This window comes from Erinaceus europaeus, chromosome 12 (assembly GCF_950295315.1).
Source record: "Erinaceus europaeus chromosome 12, mEriEur2.1, whole genome shotgun sequence".
NCBI classification, from domain to species: domain Eukaryota; kingdom Metazoa; phylum Chordata; class Mammalia; order Eulipotyphla; family Erinaceidae; genus Erinaceus; species Erinaceus europaeus.
The window spans coordinates 50,388,887-50,412,641 of record NC_080173.1 but is presented as its reverse complement, the minus strand read 5'-3'; the positions used below and the strand labels follow the sequence as shown (position 1 = coordinate 50,412,641).

General features: G+C 39.4%; 1 protein-coding gene across 4 annotated transcripts in view; it reads left to right on the top strand.

Moving 5' to 3' along the window:
• CDK12 (cyclin dependent kinase 12) overlaps positions 1 to 23,755 on the top strand; it is a 105,036-nt gene that overhangs the window by 57,211 nt on the left and 24,070 nt on the right. Inside the window, exons 9-14 of one of the 4 annotated variants that reach the window (XM_060203575.1) lie at positions 6,597 to 6,674; positions 7,882 to 7,998; positions 8,545 to 8,676; positions 13,690 to 13,907; positions 16,129 to 16,596; positions 20,998 to 21,412. In XM_060203575.1, the coding sequence (XP_060059558.1) occupies positions 6,597 to 6,674; positions 7,882 to 7,998; positions 8,545 to 8,676; positions 13,690 to 13,907; positions 16,129 to 16,596; positions 20,998 to 21,412 (1,428 nt within the window). Of the gene's footprint in view, positions 1 to 6,596; positions 6,675 to 7,881; positions 7,999 to 8,544; positions 8,677 to 13,689; positions 13,908 to 16,128; positions 16,597 to 20,997; positions 23,321 to 23,755 lie in introns of those variants that run through there. The other 3 variants (XM_007530940.3, XM_007530939.3, XM_060203576.1) reach the window with 3 other exon arrangements.

Below are 23,755 nucleotides of genomic sequence, written 5' to 3'. Positions count from 1 at the left end.
TCTGCCTAAGGGGGTGGGGAAACAGTCACCAAGAGTGTTAGAACCATGCAAGCATGAAACCCTGTTGATAATTCTGGTGACCAAAAAAAAAGTCCTGATAACTTGAAAAGCATTGTTTGCTTCCTCAAATAGTCAGTTTTTTCATTAATTTTTTTAAAAATAATTACTATAAAGAACTTCAGTATAGGGAGTAGGGTGGTAGCAGTGCAGCTGGTTAAGCGCAGGTGGACGTCAGGATCCCGGTTTGAGCCCCCAGCTCCTCACCTGCAGGGGAGTCGCTTCACAGGGTGAAGCAGGTCTGCAGGTGTCTATCTTTCTCTCCCCCACTCTGTCTTCCCCATCTCTCTCCATTTCTCTCTGTCCTATCCAACAACAATGGCATTAATAACTACAACAATAAAACAACAAGGGCAACAAAAAGGAATAAATAAATTAAAAATATATGAAACCACCGAAAAAACCCAAAAACCAGTATAGCCTTTCTCAGATTTACTTGCTTTTTTTTTTCTCATTGAGTATCAGAGAACAAAGAAGCACTGTAGCACTGTAGCACTGCTCCACCACCTGTGAACTTCTTTTGTGCATGTTTCTTCTATGTAGATCTTTGAGTCTCTACACTAGGTCCTTACACATGGTAACAAGTGTGCTTTCTGCCAAATCCTTTGTCTACCCACCCATTCCAGCATTGCTCACCTCTGGCTTATGGGTAGTGATGGGGGAGGTAAACATGGGACTTTGGTGGACCATCACACATTCACATCTTTTTGCATAGCACTGCACTATCTCCCCAACCTTTTAATTGAGGTATGCAGTAAGCTGCATATATTTAAAGCTTTTAATTTATTAATTTTTGTCACAAAGTATACACCAGTGAAGAATATTACTGCTACCAAGATAATGACTACCTTCAAAAGTTTCCATTTGTTTTCTTCACAAGTAACCACTGTTTTGTTTACTGTCCTTGTATCTTTATTTCCATTTCTAAATTATTTTCACTAGAGTAGTGCTCAGCTCTGACTTATGATAGAGCTAAAGATTGAACCTGGGACCTCTGGTGCCTTGCCAGGAGAATCCATTGTGTGAACCCCTGTGCTATCTCTTCAACCTTATTAAGAATTTTATATAAATGGGATGAATCATATGCATCTGGCATCTTTTATTCAGAATAATTCTGATTCATGCATGTTTGATTTGTTAATTATAACATTTTGCCACTTTTTAATTTTAAGATTAATATTAGAGAGAATATGCACACATATGTCAGATCATTCTGGCACAAATGATGCTGAAGGATTTCGTTTTTTGTTTTTTTTTTTGAAAAATTTTCTTTAAATATTTAGTCTCTTTTATTGCCCTTGTTTTATTGTTGTAGTTATTATTGTTGTTTTTATTGATGTCATTGTTGTTTGATATGACAGAGAGAAAATGGAGAGAGGAGGGCAAGATGGGGAGAGAAAGACAGACACCTACAGACCTGCTTTACCGCCTGTGAAGCGACTCCCCAGCAGGTGGGGAGCCTGGGGATGGAATTGGGATCCTTATGCCGGTCCTTGTGCTTTGCACCATGTGCGCTTCACCTGCTGCACTACCGCCCAACTCCCACAATTTATTTTCTGAGACCACAACACTACTTGAGCAAATTTGGTGCTAGGGAACAAAGCTGGGTCTCATACATATAATAAATGCTCACTATCTGCTGCACCATGTTTGCTTTTAAATAATATAGGTTCAGTTCCATGCCACCACAATATAGTTAGTAATATTATAGGGAAGAAAATCATGGACAAGCAAAATAGCTCACTTGAATGGCATGCTGTTTTACCATGTGTGCAACCCAAGTTTGAGTCTTGTCCCTACCACATTGGAGAAATGTAGGGTGGCAGGGTAAAGAGAACCCTCTTGTGTGTCTCCGTCTATAAAAGCAGCTCAGAGCAATGAAAACCCAGAAATAACTAAAAAAAGTCACACACTACCAACATACTTTTTTTTTTTCCTCCCCCCCTCCATGGTTATTGCTGGGGCACTGCTCCTGGAGGCCATTTCTCCCATTTTGTGGCCCTGGTTGTCGTTGTTATTATTGTTATAGCTGTTGTTGGATAGGACAGAGAGAAATCGAGAGGGGGAGAGAAAGATACCAGCAGACCTGCTTCACCGCCCATGCAGCAACCCACCTGCAAGTGGGGAGCCAGGGACAACATATTATTTTATTTTTTAAATTCCCATCTTATATAGAAACTTTGATTACACTGTAAATGTAGATAGATTTATGGCTGTAAAGGTAGTGTATATGGGGTCAGGTGGTAGCGCAGTGGGTTAAGTGCACATGGCACAAAGCCCAAGGACCAGGGTTAGGATGCCAGTTCCATCTCCTTTGCGCCCCACTTCCAGGGGGGTTTGCTTCACAAGTGGTGAAGCAGGTCTGCAGGTGTTTCTCTTTCCCTCTCTATGTCATCCCTTCCTTTCTGGGTTTATCCCAGTTCTATCCAAGAGCAAATACAACAGCAGTGGCAAAAATAATAATAACGAACAAGAAGGGCAACAGAATGGGAAAAATGACCTCCAGGAGCAGTGGATTCATAGTGCAGGCACCAAGTCCCAGCAGTAAACCTGGAGGTAAAAAAAAAAAAAATTAAATGTAAATTTAATCAAAGTAGTGTATAAATTAAATGTAACATAGACATGAGGTGAGCATATTCTGTTGGTTGATATAGAGTTGCCACAAACTTTTTAAAAAAATTTTATTTATTATTGACTAGAAACAGAAAGCAATTGAGAGGGGAGGAGAGATAGAGAGGGAAATAGACATCTGCAGCTCTACTTCACCATTCATGAAACTGCAGGTGGGGACCAGGGGCTTGAACCCAGGACCTCGCACACTGTAGTTTGTGTCTAACCAGGTGCTCTTTTGCCTGGCCCCTCAAACTTTCAATTTATAAATATAAATATCTGAAGTGTGTGAGAGTACAGGACTTGCATCTTGAGACCCCTTGTTTAATCCCTAACACTGATAATGCTATCTGAAAAGCACTATAAAATAAAGTGCAATAGGGAATCGGTTGGTAGTACAGCAGGTTAAGCGCAGGTGGCACAAAGCCCAAGGACCGGCTATAAGGTTCCTGGTTCATGCCCCCGGCTCCCCACCTGCAGGGGAGTCACTTCATAGGCAATGAAGCAGGTTTACAGGTGTCTTATCTTTCCCTCCCCCCTCTGTCTTCCCCTCCTATCTAACGATGAGGACATCAATAACAACAATGACTACAACAATAAAACAAAGGCAACAAAAGGAAATAAATTAAAAAAAAATAATAAAGTGTAATAAAATGGTATACCTTTGTATATTCATGTGTGCATATACATTGACTGAAATGTATTTTTACATATGTATATATGTGGCATACACAGACATAACTTTCCTGAGTTGTTTTTTTGCTTTGAAAGCAAGTTGGACAATTCATGATCTCCCTCCCCCACCCTCTCTCTTTTTCTCTCTCTGTCTCTCATCTGTATTTATTTATTTATAGGGTCGGCCAGAAATTGAGGGGAAGGGTGTGTATGTATATATATATATATGCATATGTGTATTATTACTGCCCTGCCCTCCTAAATTCTTCAGTATAATTAAAAACAGTTGTTATATCCAGAAATACTTTATTATTTTAGCCACTTTTCTATTCTCATTTTTTCAGTCGCCTAAAAATTTCCTGGAAACTTTTACTTAAGGTAAAGGATTTGGTCTAGTATTATGTATTTACATTTAGTTTTCATTCTTTTATCTGGAGCAATTCTTCAGCTTTTTTAAATTTATTCCCTTTTGTTGCCCTTGTTTTATTATTGTAGTTATTATTGTTGTTGTTATTAATGTCATCGTTGTTGTTGGATAGGACAAAGAGAAATGGAGAGAGTAAGGAAAGACAGGGAAAGAAAGATAGACACCTGCAGACCTGCTTCACAGCCTTTGAAGCGACTCCCTTGCAGATTGGGAGCCAGGGCTTGAACCGGCATCCTTTTTCCGGTCTCTGTGCTTTGCGCCATGTGCGCTTAACCCGCTTCATTATCTCCCAAGTCCCTCTTCAACCTTTTTTTATTCCTCATGATATATTACAGACTAAATTTAGGTTGTGAGGTTCCCTATCTGACCCCCCTTTTTTCTTCTCCATTTTCTTGTCTAATTATACTTTTTTTAAAATATTTATTTTATTTATTTATTCCCTTTTGTTGCCCTTGTTGTTTTATTGTTGTGGTTATTATTATTGTTGTCATTGTTGAATAGGACAGAGAGAAATGGAGAGAGGAGGGGGAAGACAGAGGGGGAGAGAAAGATAGACAGATAGACAGACACCTGTAGACCTGCTTCACCACTTGTGAAGCGACTCCCCTGCAGGTGGGGAGCCGGGGCTCGAACCGGGATCCTTACTGGTCCTTAAGCTTTGCGCCACCTGCACTTAACCCGCTACGCTACAGCCCGACTCCCCTAATTATACTTTTAAAAGATTTATTTATTAGTAAGTAGAACTTCACTCTCATATATGTGTTGCTGGAACTCAAACTTGGAACATCATGCTTCTCGGTCTAATACTCTAGCCACTGTGCCACCACCTGGGCTTTGTTACATACTTGGGAAAAAAAAAAAACTTCTTTTCACAAGAGAATAATGCCAGAGTAGCCCTTTAGCATTTGTAGTAACTGGGATTGATCTCAGAACCTTATATAAGTCCAGACCTCTACTCCTGTGCCATGTCTTAGAGTACTAGTCATGCTTTTTTTTTAAAACTCCAGTGTTATTTTTTTAAAAAATTTTTTAAAATATTTATTTATTTTCCCTTTCGTTGCCCTTGTTGTTTTTTATTGTTGTAGTTATTATTGCTGTTGTCATCATCGTTGTTGGATAGGACAGAGAGAAATGGAGAGAGGAGGGGAAGACAGAGGGGGAGAGGAAGAGAGACACCTGCAGACCTTCTTCTCCGCTTGTGAAGCAACTCCCCTGCAGGTGGGGAGCCGGGGGGCTCGCACTGGGATCCTTACGCCGGTCCTTGCGCTTACATGTGCGCTGAACCCACTGCGCTACCACTGGACTACCCTAGTCATGCTTTTATGCAGTTCCCAGCTTCTCATATGCTGTGGCAGAGAGGAACCTTAGGTATTTAAAGATAATATATTTGTAGGCCTTGAAAAATGAACCTGTTTGATGATAAACTTTTCTTTGGAAATACAATGCCAAGAGGGTTACAGTATAGTGTAATTCAACAGAATAGATACATGATAAAAACTAATGTTCTTTATTTCAAAAGCATGAGCCCATCTTTTTAATTATTTTTTAAAATATTTTGTTAACACAAAATGGGGTAGGGGTTAGTAGTGTAGAGGGAGAGGGAGAGCACACCAGAGCATCACTCTGGCACATGAGATTTTGGGGATTGAACTCAGGACTTGATGCCTTAGATTCCAGTGATCAAACTCATGTGCCACCTCCCGTACCCAAACTAAGTTTTTTTTTTTTTTTCTACAGGCAAACTGTTGAACATGTTTGTGAAATTGAGGTGTGGTTAAATTATTTTTTTGTTAATGGGGTGGTGGTGGACAAGTGTATCAGTTTTGGTACATGTAATACCAGGGGTTGAAATCAGGACCTCATGCTCTTAGGTTCAACAGTTTAGCCACTTTGTCACTTCAAAGTGTGGATATTTGTTTGTTTCTGGATACCCTAGTGTCTGTGGCCTCCCTGACATGGATAGTTTTTCCACTCCAGGCTGCCTTTGTATTCCATGGGAGTTGGTGGGGAGCAGCTCCAGCGTTAGAGCACTTTCTGTGGAACTAGGGCTTGGACATGGGCCACATACATTTTGAAGTGTTGTACCCTACCCAGTTAGCTATGTCTTTGTTCCATAAGTGAAATTTATTATTTCCTTAATTTACAGTAGAAACAAATAGTGGACTGTTCTCCCTTTTTCTACCCGTAGTAGACTATCTTTTGTTAGCAGTAAAGTTTGAGCTATAACAAACTTCTTTTATATTTATTTATTTATTATTGGATAAAGACAGAAATTGAGAGGAAAGGAGGAGATAGGGAGTGAGACAGAGATACCTGCAACTCTGCTTTACTCATGAAGCTTTCCTGATGCAGATGGGGACCAGGGGCTTGAATCGGGTCCTCGAGCACTATAATGTGTGTGCTTAACCAGGTGAGCCACCGCCTGGCCCTTAACAAACTATTTTCTCTGCAGAAATATTTAATATTTATTTATTTATTTAAAGAGTGAATGATTAGAGCATAGATGGTGCCAGGGACTGAACTTGGTGCTTCACATGTAATAATAATCCTTATACTCTACTGCTGAACGTACTTTTGCAAGAAATGTTTTCTTTTGTGGAAAACATTTGAGTAGCATGGTCTGGGCTGTGTGTGTGTGTTTGCTTGTATATTCATTCACTTGATTGAGGAAATGTTGATTGATACAACTTGGCATAAAGGTACAGTTTCACTCCTCCCTGAGATAAGTGTCCAATCTTGAATGCAGCCTGATAGAAAAGTTTATTGAGGTACTTTAACTAGGTTCCAGGGATTTTTCTCTTGACCTTTCAATTATACTTTTTTCTAGGTGCATCCTTGGCGAACTGTTCACAAAGAAGCCCATCTTTCAAGCTAATCTGGAATTGGCTCAACTAGAATTGATCAGGTATAGCAGTGCATGTTCTGTGAATACTCAGGAATGATAGGTAACCTCATCATCTGAATTCCTTTTCAGTCATCTTTTCCCAATTGATTTTTTTTTCTTTTGACTCTTTATATAAGTTTCTCTGCATGTGGCCAGGTTTACCATGAGTTTGTGAAAGTGCTGTATAAGTATAGAAGTTGTATTTTGAACCCAGTGGATAGTGTTGACTCACAGGTATGAGTGTCTGAGTCTAGTCTCTGATACTATGTATGCCAGAATGATGCTCTAGTTTTCTGTCCATCTTTCTCATTAATAAATTAAAAAAAAAAACTTTTTTTAAACAGAGCCATGTTCCATCTATTTTAGATTTTGTATCTGTTTTTTATTTTACTTAAAAAACACACTTTTCAGAATAATTTACACTTACAGGGTAGATAAGGTTCTGATTTACTCAAGAAACAGAATAGGTTATTTGTCTTTTATTTTAATGAGAGAGAAACTAGAGCACAGCTTAGCTCTGGTTTATGGTGGTGCTAGGCCTGGACCAGGAATCTTAGAGCCTCGTACATGGAAGTCTTTTTTTTTTTTTTTTTTTTTGGTAACTATTATGCTGTCTCCCAGCCCTCAGCCTATTCTGTAACAAATTCTTTTCTGTTCATTTTAGTATTCATAGGTAAATAAAAGAGGTCTCTTTGTCTAGAAAGTTCAGAGATTAGTGATGTACCATGTAAATAGATAGTTAAATAGAAGCTAGAATAGAGGATTTGGGGAAGACCTCAAATTGAGATGGAATTTGTTTTGTTCAGTAAACATATGAGAAAGAATGCAATATTATGTTTTTTAAAAGATGTAATTCATTACCTGTTATGCAGTAAAATTTTCCATGAAAATTTCTAGTCTTTTCCTGTCACTTTTCCTTAGTGATACTGTAGGACCAACTTTGAAATTAATAGTGACTGAACAAAATTGTTAGTGAAAAACCTGTATGAATGATTAAAAATGTGTTTTACAGAAGACATCATTTTGTTCTATTGTGAGAATATTTTCTCTTCACTATCTTAGACTAGTAAGATCATGTAACACCTTTTATATGTCCTCAAATTAAAAATCCAATATTTCTCAGACCTCAGCAGGTAATAATTTCTGCTTATAGAATCACCAGAGCTCATGATGCTGACTAGCTTCTTTGTGCTTCTTCTTTTTATTTTTTCTTGTCTTTTAATTTCAGTCGACTCTGTGGTAGCCCTTGTCCAGCTGTGTGGCCTGATGTTATAAAACTTCCCTACTTTAATACCATGAAACCCAAGAAGCAATATAGAAGACGTCTACGAGAAGAATTTTCTTTGTGAGTTTTGTAAAAATACACATTTTATTTTCCTATTCGACTGGTGTACTGGTTTGACTTGTTCCTGACCTAAGGAGTTAATATTTTTCTCAATTTATTATGACAACATACAATAGGAAGGCATTATATTTTTGAACGTGTAAATATCTGATTTTTTTGTCTTTCCAAGACTAAAAGAGTGAAATTGTTACCTTTTTGTTTCTAAGTTGTATCTGACTGTTTCTTAAATCTGCTTTGTTGTGTTAACCAGCTTCTAACTGCCTTTCACAGTATTTTGTAGAACTGGAAATTCAGAAAGCTTTGAAAGAAGATTATATAGATTTAAGAACTGTGTGATCTGCAATTGAGGAATTATCTCTATCTGATAGTGCATTGGGCTTAAGATGCATAAGACCCTGAGTTCTTTCTTTGGGCTGACATGTATCAACTATGATGCTTTGGCTTCTCTCCCCCACATTTGCCCCTTGTCCCCTTCCTCCCATCTCATGTGAAACTTTTACATGTGTAATAAAATTAATTTTGCTTGTCCTTTCTTCCTTTCCACAGCATCCCTTCAGCAGCACTTGATTTGCTGGACCACATGCTGACACTAGATCCTAGCAAACGCTGTACAGCTGAACAGACCCTACAGAGTGACTTCCTTAAAGATGTTGATCTCAGCAAAATGGCTCCTCCAGAGTAAGTACTGGTAGCGTTATAATGATCCTAAATTTTTCTTTAGGCCTGAGAAATGAGAATCTCAAAATAACTTTTGTATTACACTTGCATTGTCATAGGCGTGGCCCAGATCCGAGCTCAACCCTTACCACACTGAGGGAAGCTTCAGTGCTCTGGAGTCTTATCTCCATCTCTATGTACCTTAGTATTTGAAAAAGTTGGCCTGGAGCAGGGAAGCCCTAGTGACTACCCAAAAATGGGTGAATGGATGAATGAATTACAAATGACCAAGTTCCAAATGGAGAAGTATTCTTGAATAACATGTTTAATAAGAGGATTTTTATTGCTTTTTATTTTTCTGTTATTTTTTTACTGGTGTACTTCTTCGCTACCACTTATGGTGGTGCCAGGGATTGAGCCTGGAAAATCATTTTCAGGCATGAAAGTCTTTTTATATAACTATTATGCTATTTTCCTGATCTGTTAACAAAGGGGGAGAATCAGAGCATCACTCTGGAATATGCAGTGTTAGAGATCAAACTCTGAACTTCCTAAGTCTTAGGTTTTGCTTCTCCATCACCCCTTTATCCACTTGTTTTTTCTTTTATCCTTCCTTCCCATTCATCTTTTTTTTTTTGTAAACCAGAGCACCACTCAGTTCTGGCTTATTTATGGTGGTACAGAGAATTGAAACTGGGACTTTAGAGCCTTGGGCATGATTTCTTTCTTTTTCTTCTTCTTTCCTTTTTTTTTTTTTTTTTTTCCATAACCATTATGCTATCTCCCACAGAATAGATTTAGATAGAAAATCTTTTTTTTTTTTTTTTTTTTTTAAGATTTATTTATGAGAAAGGAGGAGAGAGAAAGAACCAGACATTGCTCTGGTACATGTGCTGCTGGGGATCAAACTCAGGACCTTATGCTTGAGAGTCCAAAGCTTTATCACTGCGCCACCTCCCAGACCACTAGACTAGGTAGAATATCTTATTTAAGATAGACGCGTGTGTGTGTGTGTGTGTGTGTGTGTGTGTGTGTGTGTGTGTGTGGGAGAGGTTGAGAGGAAAGAGGGAGATAGGGAAATAGTGAGAAACAGTTGAGCATTGCTTCATTACTCATGAAGCTTCTCATTTGCTAGGGGTGCTGGGGACTTGAACTTGGGTCTTTATGTGCTCTAACGTGCACACTGTTACTGTTATACCACCCAGCAAGCTCTGTCCCCCAATCTCCCCCCCTTTTTTAACTGAAGCACTGCTCCATTCTGTTTTATGGCAGTGTTGGGGATTGAACCTGGGACTTTAGGTCCCCATATATGAACGTCTTTTTTCATAACCCCTATACTCTCTCCCTAACCCAGTTTTGCTCTTTTTTTTTTTTTTTTTTTTGCTTCCAGGTTTATTGCTGGGGCTCAGTGCCTGCACCATGAATCCACTAATCCTGGAGGCCATTTTTCCCCCTTTTGTTGCCCTTGTTGTTGTAGCCTTGTTGTGGTCATTATTGTTGTTGATGTGGTTCGTTGTTGGATAGGACAGAGAAATCCAGAGAGGAGGGGAAGACAAAGGGGGAGAGAAAGATAGATACCTGCAGACCTGCTTCACTGCTTGTGAAGTGACTCCCCTGCAGGTGGGGGGCCGGGGGCTCGCACTGGGATCCTTATGCCGGTCCTTGCACTTTGTGCCATTTGCGCTTAACCCTGTACTACTGCCCGACCCCCCCAGTTTTTGCTCTTAATCATTCCATCTGCTTAAGTACCCTTTGCTTTTATAGTGACCACACATGCAAAGTCTTAGGAATTTTGAGTGGTTTGCATAACTACCAGATAATATGTTCCAAGACTGTATCTTAAAGTGCAGAGACCAGCTAAGGAGCTCACTTCTATATATGAGGCCTTGCCACGTGGGCTGCCCAGGTTCCCTCCTGGCCCCCACTGTAGAAAGAAGCTTTGGTTCTGTGGTCTCTAACTGGGAAGAAATTTAAACGAATGGGTATGATGTTAGTACATGAGTAGGTTATAACTACAAATCTTACTACTCCAGAGAAATGCCTATATCCTTACTATATTAGAAGTTTAAGGGGGTTGGATGGTAGCACAATGGGTTAAGCGCATGTGGCGCAGAGCACAGGGACCAGCGTAGGGATCCCGGTTCGAGCCCCCAGCTCCCCACCTGCAGGGGAGTCGCTTCACAGGCGGTGAAGCATGTCTGCAGGTGTCTGTTTTTCTCTCCCTCTCTCTGTCTTCCCCTCCTCTCTCCATTTCTTTCTGTCCTATCCAACAACGAACAACATCAACGATAGCAATAAAAATAATCACAACGAGGCTACAACAACAAGGGCAACAAAAAGGGGGGGGAAAATGGCCTCCAGGAGTGGTGGATTCATGGTGTAGGCACCGATCCCAGCAATAATCCTGGAGGGAAAAAAAAAAAAGAAGAAGAAGTTTAATACATCAGGTATGCCTGGAAATATATGAGCTTCATCAAGGGCAACAAAAAAGGAAAATAAATATATATATATATATATATATATTTTTTTTTTAAAAAGAGTGCCAGAAATATATAAGCTTTGTACTGAAATTGAGGGACCCATTATAGAGATTTTTGGGTATAATTTTTATTATGGTAAGATTTTAACCTACTTGAACTGTTGTTTACTGTTGAATATGGGAAGTCTAAAGATAAACTAAGGAGTCCCACAGATGAAAATATCCATTCATGAAATTTTTTGGTTCTCATAGGCTTCATAGCACATAAGTAGATTAATTAATTAATGAGAGAGGTGAGGGAGAAAGAGAAACCTGAGTATTGTTCTGGCTTCTTTGATGCCATGGATCAAACTTAGGACCCTAAACTTGAAGATCCAACCCTTTATTCACTGTGCCACCTCTCAGTTCACCACAGAGGTCATTTAATCATGAATATGTGTGTGTGTGTGTGTGTGTGTGTGATATTTTATGATTTAAATCAATACCTTGCTTAGATTTTTTTTTTGTAGGGCAAATCATTTCTGTCCTCTTGTTTAGTGCCAACTGAAACTTGAACAGCACTTTATTCTTGCTAAGCCAAGCAAAAACATTTAGAAAACTTACCTATTTGACTGGAATATGGGTATTCATTTTTTCCCCATCAGGGTTGTCTCTGGCTTGGTGATTGTAGGAAAAATCCACTCCTCACCCACCCCCCCTTCAAAAGATTTTATTTATTAATGGGAGAGGTTGGAGGAGAGAGAGAGAGAACCAGACATCATTCTAATACATGTGCTGCCGGGGATTGAACTCAGGACCTCATGCTTGAGAGTCTAATGCTTTATCCACTACACCACCTCCTGGACCACTACAACCCCCCCTTTTTAAATAGAAGTAGAGGTGGGGAGGACATAGGAGAAATATCGGCAGCATTTCTCTACCTCTTGTGAAGCTTCCCCCCTACAGCCGGGAATTGGGAATTTGAACCCATGTCCTAAAGCATGGTAATAATGCATATTCTACTTACTATATGTGGGTATTTATACTGCTATATATATGTGGGAATGTGGGTATTTCCGCAGCAAGTATGTTAGTAGCAAGATATTTTCTCACTTGTATCCATGTTTTTACCAAGTGTACTGTAAACCATTACTCCCTTCCAATAAAATAATATAAGATAGTATTTTCTGTCACTGTAGAAAAATCTCATGGGGGAGTTGGGCAGTAGCAGTGGGCTAAGCGCACGTGGTGCAAAGCACAAGGACTGGCATAAGGATCCCTGTTCGAGACCCTGGCTCCCCACCTACAGGGGAGTCGCTTCACAAGTGGTGAAGCAGGTCTGTTTCTCTCTTTCTCTCCCCCTCTGTCTTCCCCTCCTCTCTCCATTTCTCTCTGTCCTATCCAACAACACCAACAATAATCACTACAACAATAGAATAACAAGGGCAACAAAAGGGAATAAGTTTTTTTTTTTTTCCTCCAGGGTTATTGCTGGGCTCGGTGCCTGCACCATGAATCCACCACTCCTGGAGGCCATTTTTCCCCCCTTTTTGTTGCCCTAGTTGTTACAGCCTCGTTGCGGTTATTATTGCCATTGTTGACGTTGCTTTGTTGTTGGATAGGACAGAGAGAAATGGAGAGCGGAGGGGAAGACAGAGAGAGGGGAGAGAAAGATAGACACCTGCAGACCTGCTTCACCGCCCGTGAAGTGACTCCCTTGCAAGTGGGGAGCCGGGGGCTCGAACCGGGATCCTTACGCCGGTCCCTGCGCTTTGCGCCACGTGCGCTTAACCCACTGCACCACCGCCCAACTCCCAGGAATAAATATTTTTTAAAAAATTAAAAAAAAGAAAAAGAAAAATCTCATGGTCTTTTGGGCTTATACTTCTTCAAACTACTACATGTGGTAATACCTTTTTTTTTAAATATTTATTTTATTTATTTATTCCCTTTTGTTGCCCTTGTTGTTTTATTGTTGTAGTTATTATTGTTGTTGTTGTTGGATAGGACAGAGAGAAATGGAGAGAGATAGGGGAAGACAGAGAGGAGGAGAGAAAGACAGACACCTGCAGACCTGCTTCACCGCCTGTGAAGCGACTCCCCTGCAGGAGGGGAGCCGGGGCTCGAACCGGGATCTTTATGCCGGTCTTTGTGCTCTGCGCCACCTGCGCTTAGCCCGCTGTACTACAGCCCGACTTCCGTGGTAATTCCTTTTACACTGCCACTATTTGTTAAAATTTTTGGCTACAGTTTCTTTTTTTGTCTTCTCCATTTCCTATTTCTCTTTTCTTCTTCTTTTTTTTTTTTAAATTATCATTATTTATTGTATAGAGACTGCCAGAAATTGAGAGGGAAGGGGGAGATAGAGAGGGAGAGTTAGAGAGAGACACTTGCAACCCTGTTTCACCACTTGTGAAGCTTTCCCCTGCAGGTGGGGACCGGAGGCTCAGAACCCAGGTGTGCCACCTTCGGCACCCTCCCATTTCTCTTTTCTTCTTCTATATTAATCTCTTATCCTACATTCATTCATAATTGCATCCCCATAAACATTTTTCGTTTGCTTTGTCTCTTTTCAGCCTCCCCCACTGGCAAGATTGCCATGAATTGTGGAGTAAGAAACGGCGTCGGCAGCGACAGAGTGGTATTGTGGTAGAAGATCCACCTCCATCCAAAGCCTCTAGAAGAGAAACTACCTCAGGGACAAGTGCTGAGCCTATAAAGAACAGCAGTCCAGCACCTCCTGAGCCTGCTCCTGGCAAGGTGGAGCCTGGGGCTGGGGCTGGGGATGCAATAGGTTAGTACTAGAATGGAGCCTTTGTGCTTTTAGTAAACACGTTTTGGCAGGTTTTGAAAGTTAAGTTCAAGGATTTGTGTGTGTTACTTTTTGTAATGTTTTTTTCATATGAGATAGAAACCAAAATACATGCAGTGCTAGAGGTCAAACTGGCAACCTCAGATATTCAAGTTCTTTGTTCTGCCAGCTTGAAATCTTTCCCTGACACAGCTTTTCTTTTCTTTTCTTTTCTTTTTTTAAATATATTTTATTTATTTTCTCTTTTGTTGCTGTTGTTGTAGTTATTGTTGTTGATGTCATTGTTGATGTCGTTGTTGGATAGGACAGAGAGAAATGGAGAGAGGAGGTGAAGGCAGAGAGGGTGAGAAAAAGACAGACACCTGCTTCACTGCCTGTAAAGCGACTTCCCTGCAGGTGGAGAACCAGGGGCTCGAAGCGGGATCCTTACGCTGGTCCTTGCGCTTTGCGCCACATGCATTTAACCCACTGTGCTACCACATGACTCCCTGTTTATTTTCTTTGAAAATAGATTTGTTTATTTATTTAATGAGAGAATCAGAGCACCGCTTTACCATATGCAGTTCAGGTAAATGAATTCAGGACCATAAGTGTGTGAGTTCCCTATTATAGTAGCAAGCCATCTCCCAAGACATGACTTTTTAGATATATTTTTTAACTAATTAAATTATCAGTCAATTATTAGATAGAGACAGAAATTGAGAGAAAAGTAGAGGGGGAGAGAGACACCTGGGGGTGGGGTGGGGGAGCTTTAGTGCCTTTTTTTTTTTTTTTTAATATTTCAGAGTACTGCTCAGTTCTGGTTTATGGTGGTGTGAGGGATTGAACCTGAGATTTTGGAGCCTCAGGCATGAGAGTCTCTTTGCATAACCATTATGTTGTCTATCTGCACCCACTTTAGTTTTTAATCCAGAGATACATTACTAAATATGTCTATATCCTGTAATTATGGGGAGGAGACAACCAGGTTTTGTGGTCTAGAAAGTCTACATTATATGGTGCTCTTTCCTGAAATAAGGAACTTGATACTCAATTAGGTTATGGCATAAATCAGTTAGTTAGCTCAATCAAATTTAATTTCAAGTTCACCCATGAATAGCACACATAATTTGGAATCCAATTCATGGTAGGTTTGATAGGATTGTCTTAGAGTCAGTATAGTTAATTTTGTGTGCTGTTTCTTAAATTTATCCAGACTTTGTAGTAATTGTATAATAATACCATTACACCAGAGTTTACAGTACTTTCAATTCTTTTGTTTTATTTTATTTTTAATTTAATTTAATTTAATTTTAGTCTCGAGGGTTATCACTGTGGCTCGATGCCTGCACTACAAATCCACTGCTCCTTTTTTCCCTTTTGTTGTCCTTGTTATTATTATTATTTTTGTTGGATACGACAGAGAGAAAATGAGAGGAGGGAAAACAGAGAGGGGAAGAGAAATATAAGACACCTATAGACCTGCTTCATCACCTGTGAAGCGACCCCCCTGCAGGTTCGATCCCGGGGACTCGAACTGGGATCCTTACACCGGCCCTTGCGCTTTGCGCCATGTGCACTTAACCCGCTGCACTACAGCCTGACTCCTGAGTTATTTGAATTTTATAATGTCTCCTAGTAAGTGTGATGTACATTAAGGGTTGAAAATCAGCAACTTTGGGGGCTGGGTGGAGGTGTACCTGGTTGAGTACACATTTTACAATGCTCAAGGACCCGGGTTTGAGCCTCCAATCCCCACCTGCAAGGGAAAAGCCTTGCAAGTGGTGAAGCAGTGTTGCAGGTTGTCTTTCTGTTTCTCTACCTCTCTTTCACCCCCTTTCCTCTCCATTTTTGACTGTCTCTATCCAATAGATAAATAGATAATAACAAATTTTAACAAACTTTCATTACAGTTTGAGGCATGGAAAACAAGATTTAAAATGAAACCTTATTTATTGGATACTATAAGTTGGTACTGTTGGTTGAAAAAGGCAAAATTCTGTGGTCCAGGAGGTGGCTCAGTGGATAACGTGTTGTACTCTCAAGTATAAGGTCCTGAGTTCAGCCCTCGGCAGCACATGTGCCAAAGTGATGTCTGGTTCTTTCTCTTCTCCTACCTTTTCATCAGTAAATAAATAAAATATTAAAAATAAAAGAAAAAAGAAAAAGGCAAAGCTCCTTACCTTGCTTATCCTCATATAGTGACTCCACTGTCTTTCCACAGGCCTTGGTGACATTACACAGCAGTTAAATCAAAGTGAATTGGCAGTGTTACTGAACCTGTTGCAGAGCCAAACTGACCTGAGCATACCTCAGATGGCACAGCTGCTTAACATACACTCCAACCCAGAGATGCAGCAGCAGCTGGAGGCTCTGAACCAGTCTATCAGTGCCCTAACGGAAGCCACTTCCCAGCAGCAGAATTCAGAACCCATGGCCCCAGAGGCATCTTTGAAGGAGACACCTTTGAAGGAGGCACCCCCTACCCCAGTGGTCCAGCCTTCAGCAGAACAGACGACCCCTGAATCTTCAAGTACACCAGCTGACATGCAGAATATGTTGGCAGTTCTCTTGAGTCAGCTGATGAAAACCCAGGAGCCAGCAGGCAACCTGGAGGAAAACAACAGTGACAAGAACAGTGGGCCACAGGGACCCCGAAGAACTCCCACAATGCCACAGGAGGAGGCAGCAGGTAAAAAACAGACCGGTCATGAATCTCATTGAGCTCAGGTGCTGTTGATCCTCTTAAAAATCTCTAACATTTTCTTTTTCACATCAGTGGCCTCAATTTCAGTTTTTCAGTAACCTAGTCTACAGGAGAACATAGCACCAAATGACGATTCTTGCCTGGCTTCTTTTAAAGTCTCAAAGCACATTTCATATACTGGTTGTTTTTCCATTTTGTAGGAGGTAGGTAAGTAGATTTCCTTTGTTCTACCCCAAGAAAGCCACAACTGTAGCTAGTGGTACATCTTGAAACCACTTTTTATGTGTGGTGGCCAGTTAATCCTGATACTTGAAAATTTGCTTTCCAAATTAACTACCATCAGATTGTGTTCTAGTATAGTAGATCCTGGATGCCAGAATCTTTCCTGGAAGATACAGTCAAGGAAACCCCAATTAAATATTGTTAATCTCCTGGGTGGTACAGGGATTGATCCTGGGACTTTGGAACCTCAGGCGTGAGTCTCTTATATAACCATTATGGTTTCTACCCCTGCCTGGGAATATTTCTTAGTTAACACCATACATTTCCTTTCTAAAAAATAACAGCATATAAAAGTAATGTCTTTAAATTTGTTCCTGAAAAGAGGCCGTTGAATGGGCCTCAGTTTAGGAAATAAGTGAGCATTATACAAAGAAAAGTACCTGGGGGAAAAAAAAAGAATTATATTATTGATCATACATAACTCCAACATGAATTTATTATAGGGAATATAACTATTTTCTCATCAATTCTAATTCTCAATACCTTGGAAATTTTCACTGTCCATGAAGACCCCAGAAATTGGGGAATGAGAAGAGGTTCAAGGGTTGATGAAGTATACTAACCTTCAACTCTAGCTTCCTTCATTAATATTTCATGCAGGATGGTGCAAAATGTATATCCCTTATTTCCACTGGTAAAAGATCAATTAAATATTATTTTTCCACATGTAAAGCTTTTTAAAACTGGAAGATAGCAAAAATTAATCCTCTTACTTTACAGATAGGGAAACTGCTGTTTGGGACATTTAAATAAGATGCCTATGGTCCCAGTACTGGAGTGATTGATGGTGGCAAAATTAGAAATCTTGTATTAGTGAGTTTCTTTATTCATTTAGCTACTCTCATACTGTTGCCAGCTGTTAGTAAGAAGCTCCAGGATAAGTAATAACAGAGAAAAGGCTAATCTAGAATTAAAACCAAGCTCCTTGTCTCATTTATGTATTTTCCTTTCCCCCTCCACCTTAAATTTTTAGCCGGGAGTCAGGTGGTAGCGCAGCGGGTTAAGCGCACGTTCAAAGTGCAAGGACCAGCATAAGGATCCCGGTTTGAGCCTAAGGATCCCGGTTTGAGCCCTGGCTCCCTACCTGCAGGGGAGTTGCTTCACAAGCGGTGAAGCAGGTCTGCAGGTGTGTCTATCTTTCTCTCCCCCTCTGTCTTCCCCATCTCTCTTCATTTCTCTCTGTTCTACCCAATGACGATATCATCAGTAACAATAAAACAACAAGGGCAACAAAAAGAAATAAATACTAAAAAAAAAAAAAAAAAAAAAAACCTGCCGCTCTTGGCAGACAAGAAAAAAAAAGGAAAAAAATTTTTTTAGCTATCAAAATACTTGAAAGAAGTAGTTGCAATTAAATAGCATAATGATTGAAATAAAGTTACCTAATTACTTAGCCAGCATCTTTTCAGCCAAATGGTGAATAATCTAAAGTTAAGATCTGGTCTATGGCCAGAAATTGTTGAATTTGCTTTCCAGAAGAAAGTAAAAATGTCACAATTATTACAGTCACCCCTGGATTTATTTGGTGTCTTGTCTCTGTCTTCCCTTTTTGTCCCTTGCTGCTACTTATGTGGCCATTTTACTGTTCATTATTGTTTCCACCAGAGGGCAGACTGATTTAAGTCTGAGAGAATGACAATCCATTTTGACTACTGTTTACCTACTTAATAGTTGTTGGGAAAAGGTTGTTTGAAATCTAACAAGTCAAATAAAGTTTTTAAGATATCTGTACATTTTATTAATGTCTCCTTCCCTTAAGGACTATTAAGGGTTAACAATATTATTAACATAAGTCTCAACAGTATGATTTTTAAATGTGAACTATTTTTAAATCCCTTTAGAAGTTTTTATTACCTTATTTTAATAGTTTACTCACTATTACCTATCTCCTTGTCTATTTTGACATAGTTTACCATCTTCATATGGGAAGAATTTGTGCTCAACAATTCTGTTGAAACACAACTAAATTATTTACATAAAAGGCAAAGTTTAAATATGAAAAATAGCATAGTTGGAACAATATAAGTGTAATTATGCTTATTTTTGTTGTAGGTATTTTAAAAATTGTTTTCCCTCAGTATTACAAAAATCAAAACTGCTGTTCTATTTTATGTATAGTCTACAATTACTTTAAAAAATAATTGATACTGTAATGTTCATATATAGTGTTCACAGCACAAAGCTGTGAATCTATAGGTTTTCTTTTGTAATACAATTAGCTTTCCTTTTTTCAGTATGACTGCTTTCTAGGTTGTGAGTGATTTTTCCTTCATATTTATTTCCTCTTAGCTCCTAGTCAGCCAGCCAGTCAGAAAACAAGTAATATAGATAGGAGAATAAATATATATACGTTATATATACATAGTATGTCTGTATTATACTGTTTCAGTTTTAAAACTGTCAAGTCAACAGCCTGAGAATCACCTTAGTTTTGAGCAAACTGGGACTCTTGATCACCCTGTGTGTATGTTACATATAGCACTTAGCCTCATCTTTCTGCAACTTGTTTTGTAGGGCTTTCAGCTATATGTGAAAGGAATATATGGCTTACTAATGTCTTTGCAAACTATAACTGGTAGATAAGTTACCAAAATACCTGCTTAAAGCCACAAAGACTATTTTGACTGACTTGAATAATGACTTTCCATCTCTAACTCATATGAAGAATTGCCTACATAGGGAATAGAAAATTGATCATTTGAAAGATACCCAAAATAGTAAGCCCCCATTTTTAGCAGTGTGACTCCCAACTTTCTAAAGGCACTATTTTTTGACTGTATGTCTTCAAAATTCTTACCATTTCACTTTTTTTTTTTTTTCTTTCTTTTTTTGCTACCAGGGTTAATGCTGGGTCTCTGTGTCCCCTCCCCCCCCTTTTTTTTTTATTTTATTAGATAGGACAGAAAGAAATTAAGAGAGAATTGGAAGATAGGAGAGAAAGATACCTTGCAGACCTGCTTCACCGCACGTGAAAATCCCGCCTGTAGGCTCAAATGTGGGGCTTTGTGCATGGTGATATGTATGCTTAACTGGATGCTCCACTGCCCAGCCACTGCCACTGCCATTATACATTTATATATTCTCCTTCCTCCCTCCCTCCCTCTCTGTCCTTCTTTTTTCTCTTTTTCCTCTCTTCCTCCCTCCCTCCCGCCCTTCCTTCCTTATCTGGAGTTTATTATTAGACAACTTTTACTATTACAGCTATTACTATACTTAGGCAAATTTAGCCAGTAGTAGGAAAATAAAAGGCTTGGGTAGTGGTTCAAGAAAAATATCTTAAGATAAGTATGGTATTAGTTGAATACATTTCTAAATATTCAAATCTTGTCTCTGACTCCAAGAAAAACACTGACAGCTCATAGTGATTCTTTTTGTAGTTTAGAAAAATACACAGGAGCTATGAAACAAAAAGAAAAGGAAATTTTGGTAGATGGCTGCTTTAGTCTTTGTAATTACTGTAACATGGGAAATTGAATGACAGCATGGTGGCTAGTATTTATTTTTTCAGGATATGATTATGGGGACAGGGACCTGAAGTTTGGAAAAGCATGTGTACATTTATGCGTGATGGTAATGAAAGGAACTTACATCTCTCCTGTATATTAAGTTTTGTTTCAGGTGTTAATATTACTTCATCAAATGTTCTGTAAAATGTTAGCTTAGTTCATGAAAGGTCTCCAATTGTACAGCAAGATTATGTCCTAGAAATGTGACCAGTGTGTATCTCTCTTCTTTCTACTTTACTTTCACTAATGTTTAAGGTGGTGGAGAGGCTGCCAGCAGCCTACATATTAGAACCATTACTTAAGAAATAGAGGAAATATTAGACAAAAATCAGGTTAATCATTTGAAACATATGATCTCTTTACACCATTTGTTGGATCCAGAATGGTACTGTTTTACTTTTAATCACTTGGTTTTTATAAACTGCAATTTCCTGATCCCAAGATTTTACTCTCTCTATATTTGGTTACTTGTATTGATACTTGTTTATGTTGGAGTATGTGTGTGCGCATGTGGGTGTGTCCGTATGTGTGTGTGTTTGCGTTTATACTCAACATGTGATTTTTAAGATGGTGTTTAAAAGAAGTAACCCTTCCACAGCATGTCCTCACATTCTTCCACCAGAGAAGAGGCCCCCTGAGCCCCCTGGACCTCCACCGCCGCCACCTCCACCCCCTCTGGTTGAAGGCGATCTTTCCAGCGCCCCCCAGGAATTGAACCCAGCTGTGACAGCCGCCTTGCTGCAACTTTTATCCCAGCCTGAAGCAGAGCCTCCTGGCCACCTGCCACATGAGCACCAGGCCTTGAGACCAGTGGAATACTCCACCCGATCCCATCCCAACAGGACTTATGGAAACACGGATGGGCCAGAAACAGGGTTCAGTGCTGCTGACACTGATGAACGCAACTCTGGTTCAACTTTGACAGAATCCTTGGTTCAGACCCTGGTGAAGAACAGGACCTTCTCAGGCTCTGTGAGCCAACTTGGGGAGTCCGGCAGTTACCAGGGCACAGGGTCAGTGCAGTTCCCAGGGGACCAAGACCTTCGTTTTGCCAGAGTCCCTTTAGCTTTACACTCAGTGGTTGGGCAACCATTTCTTAAGGCTGAGGGAAGCAGCAACTCTGTGGTACATACAGAGAACAAATTGCAAAACTATGGGGAGCTGGGACCAGGAACCACTGGGGCCAGTGGCTCAGGAGCAAGCCTTAACTGGGGTACCCCAACTCAGTCCTCTGCTTTTGGAAAACTCTATCGGGGGCCTACAAGAGTTCCACCAAGAGGGGGGAGAGGTAGAGGAGTTCCTTACTAACTAACCTAGGCTTAAGTGTCCTCAAGAATTCTCCCCCATCCATTCTTTCATCTAGTCATATGAATCTTTAATGAAATAATTTGCCAGAGCAGCCTTGCAAATCATCTGCATTTGGCTAGTTCAAAGCTATCCATGTATTTCTTGCTCACTTGCTACTAGCAGGCAGCATATAAAATAAATGTTGGAGTCACTTTCCCATGGATGGGCTGTAGCCAAAAAAAACATTTACTTCATTCTACCTAGTATAGATGCATAAGTAGAGAATACAAAGATGGTCATTAAATTGAAAAGTAGATGTTTTATTGGTTCATTGCCTGCATTTCTTGAGCAAAGGAAAAAGGACACTTTCAGCTTTGAGATGGCATGGAAGAGACTTTCTTTCGTTGTTTTAAAGTGTTTTTTTAATGATTTATTTGAAGCTTAGTTGAGTTTATTTTTTCTTTAAAGAGAATAGTGTTCACAAAATAAGAGTTGCTCTTAGGCCTTTGCTATAAAAGGAAGAGTAACCTGACTGATTTAAATACATGTTTCCTTCTTTTCCACCATCTCACATTTTTGCTTTCAAGTGGACTCTCTTTTTATACTCATTGAGCATCTTGGACATAGCTGCCGCCCCCTCCCCCCATGAAGCATTCAAATATTCTGCTTTGGCAAAAGACATACTGCCTCTCCCTGCACATGAAGCAGTGACATCTTGGGCAAGTTGGTAGAATTTACTCCATTCTCTCCCCTCCCCAACCCCTTTCTTGCCCTTCATAGAATTTCTCTTTCTCCCTATCTCTTTGAGGCATTTGTTTGGAAAAAATTAATTGTTGAGATGCCCAAGAACTTGGGATAATTTTTTTAATAAAGAAAAGGAAATTTAAACTCCTATATTGTTCTCTGTAGCTCTTCAATTCTAAATATTTGTTTTTTTTTTTTTTTAATTTTGATGGTGAAGTTTATTTATAAATGTAGACAGATGAGGACATTGCTGCTGAACTGGGATTAGAGATGATATCTCCATATCTAGAGGGCTAGTAACAGTGGGTAGCATATTGTTTACATATATTTTTATGTCAAAAAACTTTGAAACAGAGCATTGTAATATTGTCAAAGAGGAGCAAATACATCCTAAAAATACATGGACATGTAACTTAGTTTAGGATGAATATTTTTCTGAAAATATATCAATACCTGAGACCTTTTAAAATAATTTTAAGAGTAGACTGTGAGAACAGTATTGACATACACACATCTCAGCATGTATATCCTGCCAATTCTTTTAGAGATTTTTCTCCAGAGAAATCTGAAACAGGAATGGGGCAAAGGAAAGGCTTTTTGGGTGGGATAACTTGGGAGGTTTCTCATTCTGACTTCCATTTCTACATGAGTACCAGCATACAGGGTGTTTTAAAAACAAATTCAGATAAGTGATCTGCACAGACTTAGTCCTTTGTGAAATGTAGTTTAGTCCCCATTTGCAGAGAAAAGGCAAATGTGCTTCAGCATCTTGGAGAATAGTTTCCAGAACTCAAAAGTGAAGTTTCATGTTATTGCCAAGTTCTTATACTGAAAAATAAAAATTATGTGTAAGAGAAAGGTGCACTAATAAAAAAAATACTTTGAGCCTCTTCAGATATTTACATGAAGATTATTTTCCCATGTCACTAAATAGGTAGATACTTCGTGTGTGTAATACTTTATTATTCTCTGGGTTTTTGTCTGACCTTGCCCTCAAGGTCAAGCACTATTTAGACAACTTCCTAGCTGTTTTGGCACTGGTGGCTTTTTATACCACCGTGTCCAGTTAGATTTGCTAGACTCACTGATAATGGTATTGGTAAATTTCATGAAAGTTCATCTGAACCTTTTGTCTGTTGACTTTTTAGTTCTCAGACTTGGTCTTTGTGATTTAGAGTATTCAACTTGAAGGCATTGGACCCTACTATCTTTTTTTATTAAAGAACTTAAGTCTGGGTACTTGGAAAAATATTAATTAAAAACATTGGTTTCCCATCAAATACAAATAAAATATTACTTATTTTAATTGTATTTTGGTTATCAGC